Genomic DNA, 18,519 nt, shown 5'->3' on the forward strand with positions numbered 1-18,519 from the left:
CTTCATGATCTAGGCTTAGTTTAAATTTAGTCCCTATATTTTTAAAATTTTAAATTTGATCCTTATAATATGGTTAAATTTTACAAACTGTCAGGTTGATGCAAAATATTACTATATTAAATAAATATGTGACAACACAATAAAGAGGTAATTTAACCGAACCATATAAATCAATGGAAACTAAATTCATATCACAAAAACCAAATAAAATCTTATAAATTCATAAAATCATAATTAAAAATTAAGTTTAAACCATGTGGATAATTTAACCATATATCAATTAAATTTGTATAATTGGGTATGATTTTTTTAATAAAAAGATTAAGGGGCCTAATCAAGATGTTGATTCATGAATCAAATCAACCACTTTTTAGATCAACTACAAAAAAAAAGGAGTTGGCAGCTGGCCGTCCTCTTCTTAACTTATCTTCCAACATTCAAATTAGTGCAACAAATTTTTTCTAGTCCAAGTTTAGCATTGACCTAAATTTTTGAATATATGTGTATGCAATACCCTTTTGCAATATAATTATATCAAACTGAAATAACTAACATAACCATTTTTATTTTCCAAAATTATGCTAGCTTAGTCGCAATTTCTTTAATTATGTAAAGAAAGGTTCGAATTCTTAAACAAATTAAGGGAAGAAACTCGTAGGTGAAAATATTTTTTATAGACTTAATTTTCAAAAACCAAAACTAAAATCTAATTATTAGCCATCAATATGGGTTAAATAATTTTTTTTCATTTTGTAGGGGATAACGAGGATCACATTTTTCTCATGACATTTAATATAGGATATGTGAATATGAAATTTTGACGTAATTCAAAACATGTTTACCTTCTAACTTTTTAAATAATATATAACCTTTCAATTTTGAAAATTTTAAAGGGTAAATTAGAGAGTTCAAAGGTAGGAATTCAAAGTGTGATATCTACAAATATACGGAATTATGATTTTGTAAATATAATAAAATTTTTATATTTTTTTGCCTATCTTTTTAAATATTTTTACGTAATTCCTTGTATATCACTTATTAAACTATATCACTGATCGACGTTTAGTACTGTAGACTATATCAATGGTGTAAACTATGATAAATAATTGTTATATTTACAAATCCATAACATTGTCTACATATTTAATTGAACTTAGGTTGCTATATATACAATTACCACTCAATAATTAAGTATACATCCTTAAAATTTTCAAATTATTTTTCTTTTGAATTAATTTTCAGGTTATTCTAGAAGAACTTAAGAATATGAGAAAACATATCAAAGGAAAAAACAACAGAAGGTTCCTAATCACTGAAAAAGGTACTTTCGAGTCTCAAGAGGCCGAAACTTCTCCATCACTTTTGGGCTTTGAATAAATGGGCACCGCCAACCGGCACTACTGGTTTCAATTCAAGGACAATTGTTCAAGTGTCGACTTAGAAACCAAGCTAATGAAAGAAGAAACAAACAAGCACGGACACGTAGATACGGACCGTAGCACATTATTTTTTGAAAATCTATCACATGCGCGCTATTAAATACAATTTTTAATACAAGTAAAATCTTTTGATCAATTTCACTCAAATCTTATCATTTTTATCCTATTCTGCATGTTCGAGAATTCAATTAGTATGACTATGGTTGATTTATAGTTGAACAGAAATATATCAGACTACAAATCTTGGAATGATGGCTCAATCCCGTCTTTGACCTCGAGGAGTGGTGAGTAGCATGGAACTCTCATTAAAAAAAAAAGGGACTTTCCTTTGTTGGAAATCCAAAGACAACATTTTGGAACTTCAAAAAACAAGGCTTTTTTATAGATGTCGAAGAGGTAAGTAAGAGGAGAAGCTGGAAAGAGATTTGAACAGCAGTCTAAAAAGACTAATAATGTGTCAAACACGAACACGTTACCCGAACTAAAGTGTCTGGTCCATCTTTAAGAAAACTAAAAATATTATATATATAATCAGCTCAATGAAGAATATCTGATCCATCTTTAAGAAAACTAAATCTAAAACAATACATACAGATAGTGAAGAAGAAGATGAGTAAATTTCATCATCATTTGGCTATCTTCATTAATCAAATTGACCTTAATGAGATCTCGGGATGAAATGAAAGGATGGCCATCGATAGATGAACACTTTTTTTTGTTTCCTTTTCACAGCTCCACAAGCATGGAGAGTACAGCTTTTTTAGACATTTCCATTGTGCTCTTCTCTTTTCAGTTGACATTTGTAAAGGGAGCTCTCATTGGTAGCACTGCTCCATTAGCATCTTGAGTTTTGCCTTCTAACAAACCCCATTTCAACTTGTTTTCTGTTGAAATGCCTTCTTTCAGATGATGTGCAGGGGTTCTCAACTCCTCAATGGATGCTAAACTTGGCACAGCTATTACTCTTTTCTTCGGTGTCGAGTCCGTGTGCTGGTCGACCTGTTTGAAATTGAAACAAAAAGTTATTGTCATATAAATTTATGCATAGATGATAATATGTAAGCCTCATTAAATATGATCAGTCAGTCAAGCAAAAAAGTGAACCAGATAATCTTTTATGAGGCACTGCTCTGCTTGGTCTCGGATTTTCGATACGGTTCTTCCATGGTTATTTTGCGTGGATTTGAGCTCTTCCGAGCACGAGGTCGAAATTGAGTCCAACTCCTTTTTATTTTCCTGGTCTAATCTCAGAGAATCTGCCATGCAGTTTCCCAAAGTAAGCACAGAGAAACAAAGCATTTCTTGAAAAAGAAAACACATTTTAAGGTATCTAGAATTACCATTAACTGCAGCCAATACACCACTGATTTCAGCATCAAAATCAGCATCCAGTGCTGAAGAAACAGTTGCAAATTCTTCTTGTGCAAAATGATTTTTGCAAATACTAGCCCTGTTTATGAAAATGAAAAAGCAGTTATAGGTCAATGAAAAACTAAAGAAAAAGCAAACAATCTACAGAGAAAGAAACCAAAAAAACTCACTTTACAGAAGATTCGATCTCTGTAGCGCCATTCTTGCTCAATTTTATTACCGACAATTGCGCATCTTCCCATTGTTTCTGAGAGTGATCCAACCTCTTTGAGCTGCATATCACAAGAAAATAACTTTATACTAAACTATTTGTCATAACTTTACATTTATCCAATTTGTGTGATTGGTTATTTTTCAAGTACAACAGATGATTCAAATAAAACTTACCATTCCTCGATGTGGTTCTCGAATACAGTCTTTGATTCATTTGCTGAAATCATGCTTTCTGTGAAATGAGATTCCGCATTTTCGACATATTTGCTCATGCCCTTCTTGGCACAATTTGATACTTGCTGCATACAGGACATCTCTTGCTGCAATATTTTGTTGCTTTGTAGGTTCAGCTCCTGAATGTTCTTTGAAGCATCTGATACCTATATTGAATATTCAAGCCACATTATATCTTCTTTTAAGTCTTTAAAAATGCCAATGACATTAAAGAACACATTATTGACCAACCATATCAGCCTTCTTAGATGTCAAATTTGCTATAATTGCTGCAATGCTCTCTAGAGCCTGTTTCTCCTCTTTCTCTGCCTGCTCCTGTTTCACAAACAAATGGAAACAAGTCAAATTGACAGTTAACCATGAAAAACTTCAACTACCTTGATAATGCTGCTAATAACATGGTTTAATAGCTACCTTGAACATCTTCTCAAAATTCACTAATTGGTTCGACCTCTTGATTTGACCTTCTTCGAGCAGCGTCATGACTTTGGATGCATGGGAATGAAGTTCATTGAAAAAGTTGATACTTGCATTTGATATGTTCCGTGCCGAAACCAAACTATGTTGCAATCCCTGATATGTTTTTTCCAAGGATTAAATTGATTGAACTTGACAGAATAGAAGTATTATTAAAACTCCTAATCATCAGAGCCAGTAGTACTCAAAATAATGACCCCATTACCTCCTCTTGGCGTTGAATAGAGAGAGCAAGAAGTTGTTTTTGATCATCAAGAGAACTCTGGATCTCCTTGACAACCTCCTTGGCTTCCAATACTGCATTAACCAAAAACTGGACAAAGTTTCACCCGTTGAATTGTCAGTATTTCATTTTTTATATGAAACTGAACTATTCAGTGAGACAAATGAAAACAGAAAACATATAAATGGCATACAAAAATAAAAGCGTAGCAGAAAGGGCTTCCAATCCAAAATAATAGAACCTAACTGGGTAGATTACACCCTCAAAACAGAACCCCATAAAGAGATCCCAAACTAACTCACATTAAATCTAATGAGATCTCAAACTAACTCTCTATCTCTCTCCACCCCGCTAAAAATTATGTTGTTCTTCCCCAACCAAATCCCCACAAAATTGCAAAGAAGCAAGCCTGCCACAAAACCTCCCTTTCTCTCGGAAAGGAGGAAACAAAAACACTTCCTCCACCATAGCCCTCCAATCCCTATGAGGAACCCAAGAAACCTCGAAAATCTCAAACTATTTTCAAATCTAACTTTTCTGGATTGAGACGAATAGAAAAAAAAATCATTGTTCAGTTCATACGTTTTCGACGCTGATTGCTTGTGTTGAAACTGTGTCATTCATCTGTTCAAGGTCTGTGGAAACATTCTGTTGCAGTGTCTTGATTAACTGTCTTAAGGCAGCTACTCCTGAAGAGTATGTCTGAGCCATTTTCTCTACTTTTGTCTCCAGGACTTGAGTTGCCTGAAAATGAGAAGAATGTGAAATTAATCAGATGTAAGCCCCAGATGCACAAAAACTTGGTAACAACAACTCTTTCTTTTCCTTACATCAGATTTACTAGCAAGATAAGTGTGTGCATGTTCTTCCATGTATCTTAGCTGTTCTTGATGTTGAGTAACAGATCCTAAGATGATCTTGTGCAGATCTTTTAAGTTCTGATCAAGCTTAGAACCAAATGTTAAGACCCTGCTCTGATTTTCTGCTTCCATTCTGTCTTTCTGATCTGTGGAGGGTGAAACCAAATTAATCATTAAGATAATATAACTACGTTGTGGTCGACAATGATGTCATTTCAATGAACATAATTGCACAATCTCATACCTATCTTTTCAAATAATAAACTTATATCCTCCGAGGCATTCTGCAAGTCCATGCGCAACGACTTTGCACGTTGAAGTAAAGAGTTCTCTGTTTGTACCAAAGTTATCCACTTTATTCGAGTTTATCATAACGTTTGAACAAATCTTATAACTGAGTAACAAACCTGAGGTTTTCAGCTGGGAGATGATGGACTCCTTCTCTTTCAAGGCTGAAATGGCTAACCCATGTTCATCCTGTAGATCAGACAATGCCTTGTTCCGGCTTTTGAGATTTACCTGAACGAACGTGTATAGAAGAAGCAATATATCAGGACATTGTACATAGAGATAGACAAGAAACAACAATAATCTTGAAGTGCATATGGGTTTATACCATACAATCCTTGAGCTCTTGTTCCACGTCCAGTTTCATTTTTTGTTCAGTCAGATAGAGCTCACGGAAGCTTTCAACTTGCTTTAAGAAAAGCCAACATTGGAGAGTATTATAAAGAATGTAGATGGAAAAGAACAAACCTAAATGTTGAGCAAAACTGACCTTCTCGCTAAGGTTGAGATCATTTTCAAGTTGTTCAATCCTCTCAGATCTTGCCTGTGGAGCAGATATGATGGAGCTAATTAGAGATACAAAATTACCGTATGAGATTTTCAGGTTTAAGCCAATTTTCAGGGCTTCCACATCACAACTACTTAGCAACGAAAATATGTGGTTAGAAAGAAAATGATGCTTAGTTTTCAAAACTAATGCTCTGTAAGAAACAAAATCATAAAAGAGAGAAAAATTTTAAGACATTTTATTATTTTTAACAGAAAACAACCAACCTTCTTTTCAGCTTCATCTTGAGCATATCTCTCACGTGGAATATAGACACCATTTTTTTCCCTTGCAGCTCGAATATCTGCAACATTTTTTTACAGATACTAAGCAAAAAAGATACTCACTTCTCTATTATTAATACACACGTCAATCTAGATATACTAAATAATGCAATCCAACCTTCTTTCATCTTCTCTATTTCTAGATACAAATCTTTGAGGAGCACAGCTTTGGATATTTTTTGGTTCGCCTGTCATGAAACTTCTTTGTCAGCATTGGGGAAAAACTGTAAAAATTAAATAGGATGAACAGGTTCATAGGAGTAAACCTCAGGTTTGTTTTTGATATGTTTAGCACGATGGGCATAGTCTAGAGTACTAAGAGTCTCTTCCAAACAATTAGCAGAAGGAGAAATTGTGGCAATGACACAAGTTTTTGTCTTCCCTCCCAAAGAATCTCTCAACAGTCTCGTAAGCTTACTATCTCTGCACAGAATTTTCCATGACAAAATGAGCCACAAAAAATAGTAGTAGAAAAATAATAGTTTAAAAAAAAGTGATACAGAAACAAAGCTTGTAAGATTGTTAGATTTCAGAATATACCTGTAAGGTATATGAGTAGAATGTTCAACCAATGCATTTATAACACGACCCAGGGTAAGTAAGCTCTTATTAATTTCCCCTGCTTCTCTTGCTCGAGCCTGAAAGTTAAAAGTAGTATATTGATTCAAATCTGACCAAAATATCTGCTGAACTAAAAGGCTTTTGGCTCCATTTTTATACAATACTGATCAGACACTATCTTATAGAACTTAATTAGCAGATCATGTAATTGACTGGATGGGGAAATAAAAAGTTATAACATGATGAACACAATTAACTGTTTACAAATTTGTTTATGCATACACAAAATTTGTTACCTCTCGTGCACCTGACCGAGATATATTCTCCGATCCCGCTAAATCAACAAGATTAAGCTTTCCACATTTGATCAGCTCCTCATCACCAACGGACGATTCTTTAATGTGGAGAGTAATGGAAAAGATAGAATGAGAGCGGCTGCAAATAGTAGATCAAATTGGATGAAACATGTGAGATTTCCATTCTTTTTTCCCAATACTCGAATCTTTTCATGAACATAATATTATAAAATTTACCTGCTACGCTTGTTTAACAAGGTTTCTGATGTACGTCGTTTGGCCGATCCCCGTTCCAAAAGAGTGTATATCTCATTTAAACTATATACTGCTTCTTCTTCAAGACCCCTTACAACCACTGCGCCCTTTCCATCCTCCATCAAGGAAATAGGTTTCTTTTGCTTCTCTTCTACTGACCGTGATTGATCTTCCTGAGCCAACAAATCAGTAATTTCTTCATTGTAGAGCTCCAAGAATGTCACTTTCATGCTATAGTCTACATTTTGCTCTTCAAGCGTGTCGAAAATTTGACGAACAGCCCGCGGAATAACACCAGCCTCAGCAGGCAGATCCTTTCCCTATTTGCACGTGATGGTAAGTAAAAGTTATGTCGAAAACCGAGAATAAATTAACTTAAGAGTAGAAAATAGGGATCGTTTAACCATCTCTGTACCTTGTTTTTCATCCCACCTTCCATTGTATATGTTTTACCAGTGCCTGTTTGCCCATAGGCAAAGACGGTGCAGTTGAATCCCTCAAGGACTTCACTAACAATAGGGGCAATGGCTTGTTCATAAATCGATCTTTGCTGCGCTTTCGGACCGAACACCTTAAAACTATTCATAGTCAGTTAAAACAACCAAATAAAACTATCTACGTCCTGAAATTAATCAAGCTAACGTTTCAGAAACATACCTTGTCAAAGGAGAAGATTCTATCTACTTGCTTATTGGCCACACTTTGCAAGACACTAACTTCTCTTCTTAGTTCATTACATGATATCACTTGTGGTGATCGCTGTTCATCATCATTTAATGGCCTAACATTGAAATACAACATAATGGTTCCATTTTAGAGAAATGCATATACTTCTTCACACTTAATAATTAATCTGATAATGTAGAGGTAAATTCTACTGTGCAAGTCATCATCATCACTCCATTTCTAGATATTAGATCATCAAAAATGCCATGGTAATACAAGTAGAAATCCAGGAAATGAAGTCACCAATACTTCTGTATATCCGCCAAGCTGGGTTATATAAGCAATACAGACATCAAAAGAAACATAATTTTGAAATAAATCCAAGTTTCTTGAGGATGGCACATGAAATTCACCAAATAGAGTACAACAGAGCGAACTCCAGTAAAAGATGGTCCAAAAAACCCTATTACTTTGTATATACTTCTCAAAGCCATTTCAGATAAAAATCTAAGCAGGAGAAAGCCTTAATTAACCTGTAACAAAGCAATTGGGAACAAAGGATGTAAAGAATCAGTGGATCTACCTCCAACACTCTTAACTCCCTAACTATTTCTGTAACAAACAAGAAAACTCACCTGCATCTCAACACAACCTGTACACTAACTTCTTTATCCCTATTATGATGGCTAGAACTCGAATCAGAGCCTCTCGAATCAGTGCGCCGCCGTTCCGGACGCGGAGTCAGAAATGGAGCTGGAGATGCCGTCACCCCGACTCCGGCCTTCTTAGACTGATCAGGCGTCAACGGCACCATTGTTTTCTTGCTTCACAGATTCTAAAATCAAATGCGCGGAGCACAAAAATCAGCAGAAAATCATCACATATTGTAATTAAACAGGACCGAAACAACTCCTAACAACAGATTCCATTTTCACTATATTCCCCCTCTTTGAAACGAAGAGACAAAAATCAGAAATGGAAAAGGAAGAAGAAAATAGAAAAAAAAAAAAACCTTTAATTGAAGATGCGCTGAGATTGTGTTGTTGTTCGATAAGATTGATTGAATTGGAGAAGGAGGAGGCGTTTTTGTTGTCCGTGCGTCACCGGCTACTGTCCAGTGCTAGTACATATAGGGCGAAGTAGCCGTTAGATTCATAAAATTTGAATGAAAGGTGGGGGCCCCACTCGGGGAAAGAATTCAAAAAATCATGTCTGGGGCTCCCCCGGAGCCTGCAATTGCAATTGGTGGGATTTATTTCCGAAAAGCTTCCTGAGTTTTTTCTTTCTTTCTTTCCTTTTTTTTTTAATGCTTTCCCACATGGGAAAAAGAGAGGAAAAAAGGGCTGCTTTTTTGGGATAAATTATCAATTACAACTATTTAATTTCTGAAATTTTTAAATGATAAAATACCTATTATTTTTAAAGGTCGATAATTGGATCTTGGAAATCTTATTAATCGATTGTTACTGCACCAATTTAAAATTGATAAGAATATTAAGCTGGAAGAGCGGTATTTTTGGCATAACATGATCAATTTGTAGGAGAATGTATTAACAAAATATAGTACAAAAACAAACTGTTATGTAGCAAAATGTGTGGCGAATAATATATTTCTTCCCTGTTACAGTGGAGACCTGCCCCTGTAGGTCATATGAATTTGATGCCCCAATTTAAAAAGAATGGGGTGTGGATAAATTTTGGTGAATCTCGAAAAATAAACTACTTTTTAATGGTGATCAAAACCTCTATCGAGATGGTCACCTAATTTGACTTTCAAGGTTAAAATTAGATGGACATTTTGACAATTAGATTTTAGAGAAACATGACAACTTTAGTAGGTGATGAAATATATGAACCAAAATGTCATGGAATCATTTTTGTTTCGATTCTTATTGTACTATGTTGAGAATTGATAAGATAACTTAACCCATGTCCATGTGTATTTTCTGAATGGGTTGTCTACCTAAATTCGAGAAATTATAGAAATCTAAGAAATTATTTGTATAGTAACCAAGAAAAATGTCATCTTCTAAGAGAACTTATAATGAAATTTATTTTCATTGTCAAATTTATTTTCCATTCCAGTAAATTTGAAAATTAATTTTAGGAAAATTTTTAATGCATTATTTAAATTGTGATATTGAAAAATCAATTATACTTAAATCTATTTTTTCAAAATCACTCATTCTACCATTATCACTCCCGTATACATCCTAGAATTCACTCCCATGCATCCTTAGCCCTAAGGTGTATTTGAAAATGACATAAGATGAGTGATTTAAAAAAAAAAAGATACCTGACTTCAAATAATTTTAAACTTTCTTAAAATCAATTTTTAATTTGCCATGGAAGTAATTTTCGCAATGACAAAAGTAATTTTAAAAATCACTCCCAAATGCACGATTAAAGGAAACATGGTTGAGAGTGATTTTAACTTAGCAAAAATTACTTTTGTCATTTTCTAAAATCACTCGTATCATTGTCCAACATTACAATATCATGATTTTGATCCAGCCAAAATTGCTTACAAGTTGACAATAATATACCAATAATTTAGGAAAATAGCAAAAGTATGTAAAAATCAGTCTCAAATACAGCCTAATTAAGCCATATAACTTTCAACCCAAGAGGGATTGGACAAGAAATATGCGATTCACCTGCCCTCTACACTGGACAATCGTTGACAAGCCAAAGAATAGAGAAATCTGGCCATTAAACTCATTAACATACCAGGAACTCAGTGGTGCAGAAAACTTGATGCTCCATGCCACCATAATGGGGGCAATCCATCAGAATACATACGAAAAGATTTCTACTACTACAATCGCAAGGAAGTTTTCAGTTAGTCACATCAATTAATTCATACAAAACAGATGTTGTGCATACAAAGTAATGAAAGTACAGACAGAAGATACAAGCAGCATCAATATATTTCATAAGTTACCATCTGGAGGTTTTATATATCAATCATGGCAAGAGATGGGCTAGAGGAGCCATGGCGTCTGAGAGGCCAAAATTTTATAATTGCTTCGCCCGGAATCCTTTGGAGTGGTGGTGGTCTCCAAGAAGCAGAAAATGTTGATTTTACTGTAGGGGAACCGATCCATAGAACACTACTTCGGCTGGTCCAGTCATGTATACGTGGTTGTCTTGCTCACTCCACTCTATCTGCAATGGTCCTCCAGGCAGATCAACGGTGCAACTCTGTCTCAAGACATTTGAATCCAGCGTTAGAAGATTACAAATTGCATGAAATTTTGTTAATGTACTTTGATAAGAGTAACAAATTATAGCACTTGTTTTTAGGACAGACGCGGTGTGCTTACCCGCCCAGCACGACCCTCAAGAACTGCTGCAACAACAACCGCACAAGCTCCAGTTCCACAAGCAAGTGTGGCGCCTGCAGTGTTATTGACAAGTACAGCCAGCAGGTTAGTTATGAAGTGATTCACTATTCACGCACTTACGACTTTAAGTTATCTTAAATTATATTGAATTCAAACCTGCACCACGCTCCCAAACACGCATTTTAAGGTGTGAACGGGAAACGACTTGTACAAATTCTGTCAATGACATCAAGAAAACAGGCATGAGCGGAGTAAAAAATGTATCTCAATGAACATTAGAGTCAATAATTAGCATTCTTAAGGAAGTAATGGAAGACCGTTTGAAGGGTTAAAAAGAATCACATTTGCTTACAACCAGAAAAGGTTGGGACTCCAAACTTCCTAAAAAACTAACCTGTATTTGTTCGTGCTGGAAACATCTCATGATGCTCAAATTTTGGACCAATTGCAGCTAAATTTATATCATCGACCTGCAGACTCTGTTCATGACCATGCTAAAATTAGCACAAATAGTAAATGAACGGTAAAGTGGTACTCCAATGGAATGACTATAGGAACTCAAATGTAACTCAAGACTCTAAGAAGTTGCATTACCCTCAGGCCTCAAGACTATAAGAAGCTTAAACTGCTGCAATCTATTTGAGGTAAAAGGAGAAAAGAAACGATTTAAATGACAGAGGAGTTTAGCCATCACTGGAGGTTTCCTCACAGCTTAGTATTTCTTCTTTAAAAAGAAAAAATTACTTTTTTTTTCATTTAACAAAAAAAAGGCAAACAGAAACTACAGTTCAAGGAATGTAAAAATGGATAACTTACAAATATACAAAATTTATAATTATTGTACTCCTTGTTTATAAATGCACTAATATGCATCATTACAGGATTAAAGACATCTCAATCAATCAAACAAAATTACGAAAAATGCAATTTATGTACTTATGCAGCCTAGTATCTACGACTACAAATTACTCAAAGAAATTATTTACTAAATATTAGAGGGTAGCTTATTGCCTCTAATCTACTACATCATGTACACATGTATAACTTGCTAACTGGATTATATTTAAGTAATAGAAAAGAAAACAAAAGTGCAAGGCATAGTAATCCACTACGGAAATTCTATGGAGATTTAGGAGACTAAATGACATGTTGCAATTATTCTTCTAAATAGATACCTGCTCGGTTTTGTTACCAAAAGTTACACAGTGGGGGTTTCCCATACTGACGCAGGTCACGCTCCATGTAACTTCATCTACTTCTATGTCTGACTTAACAACAGCTTGATCTGTATTTGGGGCCAATCTGGTAGGTACGCCTGATGCTTTAAGAATTGGCTCACCCATATCTACTTTTACCTGAATTTGCATGCATGTTAAGATGGGCTCTGAAAGCTAGAAGCTCACATTGCATTTGAAAATGAGAAAAAAAGAAGACACAGATTCCTAGGAGCACAGCTTGAATCTGCTAAAAATAAATGGTAAAAACGTGAAATGGATGTCACAAATTCTGACAATTGAAACAGAAATTGACTGTAGATTAGGAAAGCTTTCATAAATCAAGTAATATAAACTTCGGAAGCATCTGCTCTTATTAAGCCACATCAACATATCCAATTGAGCATAGTTAAAATATACCTGTCCGTCATCCTGAAGTTCTGGAATAATAAGACCAGCACCAGTATGAACAGTGAAACTGCAAGCATACGAATCGAAAACATGCACTCCGTTCAGAAATTTTAATGAGTAAATAACCATGAAGAAAAAAAATCAAAGCTCTTGTAGTTTAATTAGTTTTAAAAGTCATCTACAAATGGAAACCGATTTTCTAAGCCCAGGACCACGAATATAAGGCAACCTTCATCTCTGAAATATTAATGCGCAAGGTTAATTTTAAACGTGTCCTGGCTGAAAGGACTATACTAATACTACTCTGTAATCCAGCAAGAAAATATGCACAAATGGCCACACAAGATAAAACAGTAACAAGACCATACCTATGTCTTCCCTGCAAATTCTCAAGCTCCGCAATAAATCTGGCAAAGCATCGTACTCCATTACCACACATCTATAAGATATAAAAACAAGAAAATTCAGAATCAAACCTAGTTGACAGGAACAATTCAAGAACAGGATATTCTTTCTGAAAAAACAATTACCTCCGGTTCACTGCCATCGGAATTGAATATTCTCATGGTATAATCAGTACCATTAACGCCGGGCATAGCAAAGATCACTCCGTCAGCACCAATTCCAAAGTTCCGATCACATAACTTCACAGCTTGCTCTGGAGTCACCCTAGGCTCTGATGAGTCGCGATTATCAACCTATTCAAGCTCACTTGCAATAAATATCAGCCTAAGAGCCAAATGCAGACTGATTAGCTGAGAATAAATTAAACTATTTTCCTGCACGGAGAGATAACTGGCGCAATTTTGTTTTCAAATTAGTTTCTCACTATATGCCGTATCGTTATCTACCAATAAAACAACTGCAGTCAACGATGCAAAGTTGTGATAACAAGGTCCGATTTCAAACTTCCAAATCCAAAGCTCCAACGGATCAGATTTAGACAACAAGACTCATTTACAGTAAACTAAGAGAAACATTACCAAGATGAAGTCATTGCCGAGACCGTGGTACTTAACGAAGTGGAGGAGGCCACTCTCCCTCCGGTCGAGAAAAGACAATGACGACGATTTCTCCGTAACTTCAAGGCCAGCGGAGGAGGCGGATACGGATAGCCTAGGGCTTCTCCTCCGCGCGGGATTGTTTCCAAGGAAATCCAGTTGAACTCTGGAAGAAAAAGAAGATCGAAGAGAAGGAATAGAGGCGAGAGAGCGTCGAGATGGAGAGGTAAGAGGAAGAGAAATGGTGGCGGCTATGGCCATGGCTGCGCTGTGGTCAGAGTACAAACTTCCCGCTTCGGTCTCTGTAAAGCCGAAGCAACCAGACGGCCGGAATATTGTACTTGTTCAGGAGGCGGCGCGTGGCAAATGGCCAGGCCCAAATCGCAAAAGACAAGACCTGGACCGAAAACTGGACCCGATTTGGGCCTGCTCCTCTAGGCCCAACTTCTGGCAGCCTGAGCAGATTTGATATGAAAACCGTTTATGGTTAAAATAAAGTGGTGTATTTTTAATTTTTGTTCATTTTGGTCTTTTTGTATTTTTTAAAGGTTTATTTTAATCTATATATTTTAATTTTTGTTATTTCAATTTCTATACTCTCAAAATGTTGGTTTTGATTCTGGTACTTTTTGAAAAGTGACTATTTTGATTCATATTTTCAAAATTTAACACAAATTCTATAATGGAAACCTTTAATATAAAGTGTTATTGCATGGAAAAAATGATGCTAAAAGTAAAATTAAGAGATCAAAATAGTACCAGAATCAAAATAAATATTTAGAAAGTACTAGACTTAAAAGAAAAAGAATTATTATCCTTCCTTTGTATCAATCTTGTCCTTCAAAAACAACGTTGGTCCCATGATCATGATCCTTCCATAATAATTGGCAAAAAAATTTGACAATGTGTTTGTTCTATATTGTAGATTTTGTGGGCAGGGTTTCTGTCTATGAGGGGGTTTTTGTTTCAATGTTAATTTTAGTTCCAAATGTAAAGTAAACTCTGCCTCCTTTACAAAATTATTTATATCTTTGGTTGATGTAGGATTCTGGACGGGGTATCGAATCGACTTTGAATCTAAAATAAGAGTCTAGTCAACAGATATGATGACTTGTGAACAAAACCTTGTCACTTGACCGCATATATGAGTACTCCAAAGCTTTTAGTGCACAGTTCGAATTGGTGTTGAGCTAAGCTTAAACTAAATTGCAAAGAAATTGCATATCCTTAAAAGAGGATGTTCTCCGCCTTTTATAAGGAAGCTTTGGGAGTGTGCTTTCACTAATGGCAAATGTATTTTCTAAGTTACCAAGCCGAGCTTTTATAGAATTGGTGAAAGATGATTCTACCTGTGTGAGTTGAGGTTATTTGCAGAAGAGTGGTTCACGTGGCAGTCTTTTGTTCCATCTATAACATTTTTTATCATAAATTATCTCTTACAAATACGATCTTGGGTATTTTTTTTATTATAAATTATCTCTTAAAAAGGATAAGATACTCGAGTAGACGTCATTTTTTTTTTCTTTTCAATCGGTGTATAGTGGCATTCTCTTCCTACATTATTTTTTAAATATGTATTAAAATGAATGGAAAAAATCCTTTCAAACCTAGGTGGTGATGATGTGTAAAGTTAGAGGGAAAATAGTTTGATGATTTTAATTTTAGATAATTCTAATTTTATTAAATTAAAAATATCCAAATAGCATAATTAAAATTTAAAATTGTTTATAAAAGTATATCATAAATATGAGGTGATAATTTGAACCTAGATTAATGAGGTAGAAATGCCCTAGCATAATTGTGATGTTCGAATAGAGGGTAGGAGTATATGGACAAACCGTGTTGGAGGCTATTCACTGCCTGCCACGTGCCAAATAATTAAGGAGACAAGTCTATCTAAAACAACCATGACTTTCATCCAAGTTTCACCAATTCAGAGTGTAACGTTCGAACGGACCCTATTCGTCACTTTATTCGACTGACCCAACAAGTATGAGCCAACCTGTCCAACATAACGCAAATGTGTAAACAATGTGCGATTCTCGACAACATGTCGCTTTTTTTGCTGGCGGTCAGATGGCCGTTATGTTGTTGGGAGGCCCCTGTTGGAAATCATCCTTATAAATAAGAATGCATGTCCTTTATACAAGGTACATAATCCATTTGCACTTTAGATCGGACTTCTAGTGACTTGTTCGTTGGAGTGCTAACCTTATTTTGCAGGTTCTTCGGGAATGTAAGCGAGATCGTCCTTCTCGTTTCGATCTAGTAGGATTCCGTGCTTGATTATTTTTCTGATCAAATAAAACGGTACTACATCTAAATGAGAGGGATCATGAGATCATGAAAATATGGTTAAGAAATAAAAAAATTGATAATCACTACCTACACCAAGGATAGGTAGCTCCAATCATTGAATCATGGTTAAGAAATAATTGAAGTATATCCTAAAGTTCACAAACATTAATAAAATCGGTAACTTTTAACATGTACCACTATTTTACAAGTCACTTCACGACCACCTAACAGTTGACGAAATAGTAACTTAAAACTTTTTCTTAATGGAAATTTAAAACTAAATTTAAAGTTTAAGAGAAAATGGAATTTTTAAAAGTTTTAAGAGTGTTTTTATAACCCACCTTACAACTTTATGTGCATTTTTTATAATTTAATTACGATAAAATAAACCCCTTTTCATTTGCTGGTCATTCATCTGAGCGTCAAAGAAACGATGAACACCATTAATGGGGTATAGAAGGCCATGAATCTTCTGAATCCTTTAGTCGATTACGGGATAGGGAAGACCCATTAATCTAAGCTTCAGAATTTACAGTAGCTCCAATCTCCTTGCCGCTAAATAATATGCGATACGAGCTCGGCCGTCAAGTTCAGAACCCAAGTGCTTTCGGTTTACCACATGAAACCCACAACAATATGGAGAAAATCTTACTCCTCATCCTGTAGGCAATTGATCAATGGCCATGGCGCCATCGAAACGTTACCTCTTAAATCCAGTAACGTACCATTTCCTCGCGGTAAATTATATGCCAGTCAAATGTTCGACAAAATGCCTCAGTTAAACGTGGTCTCAGCAACCGCCGTAATTGGGCGCCACGCAAGGAAGAACCAGCACGAAGAGGTATTATGCCTCTTTTCTGCAATGTTTGTGTTAAATTTGAGGCCCAACGAGTTCACTTTTGGAACTGTGATTCACTCTGCAACTGCGGTTAGAGACATTGATATTGGCAAGGAAATCCATGCTTGTGCCAAGAAGATTGGCCTTCACTCTAATGTGTTTGTTGGCAGTGCACTTTTAGATTTGTATGCTAAGTTGAGTGTCATTGAGGAGGTCCAAAGAGCTTTTGATGACATCAAGATCCCAAATGTGGTTTCTTACACTAGTTTGATTTCTGGGTACCTGAAAATGGAGAGGATTCAAGATGCTCTCCAGGTGTTCGATGAAATGCCCGAGCGAAACATCGTGTCATGGAATGCAATGATTGGTGGGTTAAGCCAGAAGGGACACAATGAGGATGCTGTGCATCTGTTTATTGATATGCTTAGAGAAGGGTTCTTGCCCACCCAATCTACTTTCCCTTCTGCTATTTGTGCTGCTGCTAATATTGCATCACTTGGGATAGGGAGGAGTTTTCATGCTTGTGCGGTCAAGTTCTTGGGCAAGCTCGACGTGTTCGTTAATAATTCCCTTATTAGCTTTTACGCAAAATGTGGAAGCATGGAAGATAGTTTGGTGATTTTCAATAAACTTGTTGAAAGGAACATAGTTTCATGGAATGCTGTGCTATGTGGTTATGCTCAAAATGGCAGGGGAAAGGAAGCCATAGGTTTCTATGAAAGGATGAGTTCTGCAGGCGTCAAACCGAATGGTGTGACACTTCTTAGCTTGTTATGGGCTTGTAATCACGCCGGGCTCGTCGATGAAGGTTATTCATATTTCAATCAAGCGAGACTTGACAACCCCAACATGCTGAAACCGGAGCATTATGCTTGTCTGGTCGATTTACTCTCACGTTCAGGTCAATTCAGACGAGCAGAGGAATTTATTCGCGACCTACCCTTCGATCCAGGGATCGGGTTCTGGAAAGCTTTGCTCGGGGGTTGCCAAATTCACTCAAACGTGGAACTTGGTGAGCTTGCAGCTCAAAGAATTTTAGCTTTGGATCCGGGCGATGTTTCGTCGTATGTAATGATGTCAAATGCGCATTCTGCTGCCGGGAAATGGCAAAGTGTATCGACGTTAAGAAGGGAAATGAAGGAGAAGGGGATGAAGAGGGTTCCTGGTTGCAGTTGGATTGAGATCAGAAGCAAAGTTAATGTCTTTGTGACTGGTGATAGGAATCACCACCAAAAGGATGAAATCTATTCTGCCATGAGATTCTTTGTTGAGCACTTGAAAGAGAGTGAAGATTTCAACCTCCTTTCAGACTCATAAATGAAAATATATACTATTGACAACTTGGTAAATTATAAAGACAAGTGACTCTGAGAATTTAGAACAAAGGGGTATTGAAAACCTCTAGCGCGCGACAATCTTAGTTGTGGGATCGACATTTTCCAATACCAACAGCAGTTCTCCTTCTGCTCACTCTTACCGAAAACAAACTCATTTTCCTTGACATTGTCATGCCTATAAAAGTTTCAAGCTTCGTTACATGTATTGAGTCGGGAGAGGAGGCGACATCGAGGTGCCAAACGTTCCCGTCTGTATTATAATTGTTTATTAAATGTACTAAAATTACTAAATTAGATTTAGTAATATAGTGTAGGATTTATCATCTTCCATTTTAATGGGTTTCATCACTATTTTTTTT

The 18,519-nt window shown here is 35.9% G+C and overlaps 3 protein-coding genes across 4 annotated transcripts; 1 reads left to right on the forward strand and 2 right to left on the reverse strand.

Moving 5' to 3' along the window:
- Positions 1-1,939: 1,939 nt before the first annotated feature.
- LOC111013671 (ATP binding microtubule motor family protein) lies at positions 1,940-8,919 on the reverse strand. The gene is made up of 24 exons (XM_022288167.2): positions 8,727-8,919; positions 8,350-8,549; positions 7,706-7,829; positions 7,464-7,619; positions 7,031-7,368; positions 6,794-6,932; positions 6,477-6,574; positions 6,203-6,359; positions 6,055-6,124; positions 5,880-5,956; positions 5,596-5,649; positions 5,434-5,514; positions 5,225-5,336; positions 5,062-5,148; positions 4,788-4,963; positions 4,540-4,701; positions 3,940-4,047; positions 3,672-3,830; positions 3,489-3,572; positions 3,198-3,403; positions 2,981-3,082; positions 2,780-2,889; positions 2,544-2,695; positions 1,940-2,438 (listed from the first exon to the last, which is right to left on the reverse strand). The coding sequence occupies exons 2-24, from the start codon at positions 8,526-8,528 to the stop codon at positions 2,229-2,231; spliced, it is 3,141 nt and encodes a 1,046-aa protein (XP_022143859.1). The 5' UTR covers positions 8,529-8,549; positions 8,727-8,919; the 3' UTR covers positions 1,940-2,228.
- A 1,539-nt stretch (positions 8,920-10,458) lies between these two features.
- Positions 10,459-14,011, reverse strand: LOC111013709 (diaminopimelate epimerase family protein). Of its 2 annotated transcripts, XR_002601748.2 has the most exons (10): positions 13,670-14,011; positions 13,217-13,384; positions 13,055-13,125; positions 12,696-12,753; positions 12,237-12,416; positions 11,456-11,540; positions 11,218-11,277; positions 11,041-11,114; positions 10,659-10,918; positions 10,459-10,532 (listed from the first exon to the last, which is right to left on the reverse strand). XR_002601748.2 is itself a non-coding variant. In XM_022288215.2 (9 exons), exons 1-9 carry the CDS (start codon positions 13,946-13,948, stop codon positions 10,799-10,801), a joined length of 1,095 nt encoding a protein of 364 aa, XP_022143907.1. In that variant the 5' UTR covers positions 13,949-14,011; the 3' UTR covers positions 10,459-10,798. The 2 variants fall into 2 exon arrangements, 1 of the variants encoding a protein (XP_022143907.1); XM_022288215.2 differs by having other exon boundaries at positions 10,459-10,918.
- A 2,342-nt stretch (positions 14,012-16,353) lies between these two features.
- On the forward strand, positions 16,354-18,519 carry LOC111013558 (Pentatricopeptide repeat (PPR) superfamily protein). Its single transcript, XM_022288026.2, has one exon. The coding sequence runs from the start codon at positions 16,605-16,607 to the stop codon at positions 18,138-18,140; it is 1,536 nt and encodes a 511-aa protein (XP_022143718.1). The 5' UTR covers positions 16,354-16,604; the 3' UTR covers positions 18,141-18,519.

The sequence above is a fragment of the Momordica charantia genome (genome assembly GCF_013281855.1).
Source record: "Momordica charantia cultivar OHB3-1 chromosome 1 unlocalized genomic scaffold, Mcharantia_2.0 BLBB01000001.1, whole genome shotgun sequence".
In the NCBI taxonomy this organism is placed as follows: domain Eukaryota; kingdom Viridiplantae; phylum Streptophyta; class Magnoliopsida; order Cucurbitales; family Cucurbitaceae; genus Momordica; species Momordica charantia.

Coding starts and splice junctions, on each gene's coding strand:
- LOC111013671 (XM_022288167.2), bottom strand. CDS start 8,528: ATGGTGCCGTTGACGCCTGATCAGTCTAAGAAGGCCGGAGTCGGGGTG. Junction 6,125..6,202: donor ATATCAAAAACAAACCTGAG/GTTTACTCCTAT, acceptor GTTTCATGACAG/GCGAACCAAAAAATATCCAA. Junction 5,515..5,595: donor ATCTCAACCTTAGCGAGAAG/GTCAGTTTTGCT, acceptor CTTTTCTTAAAG/CAAGTTGAAAGCTTCCGTGA.
- LOC111013709 (XM_022288215.2), bottom strand. CDS start 13,948: ATGGCCATAGCCGCCACCATTTCTCTTCCTCTTACCTCTCCATCTCGA. Junction 11,541..12,236: donor TTGGTAACAAAACCGAGCAG/GTATCTATTTAG, acceptor GGTCATGAACAG/AGTCTGCAGGTCGATGATAT. Junction 11,278..11,455: donor TCCAGCACGAACAAATACAG/GTTAGTTTTTTA, acceptor TGTCATTGACAG/AATTTGTACAAGTCGTTTCC.
- LOC111013558 (XM_022288026.2), top strand. CDS start 16,605: ATGAAACCCACAACAATATGGAGAAAATCTTACTCCTCATCCTGTAGG.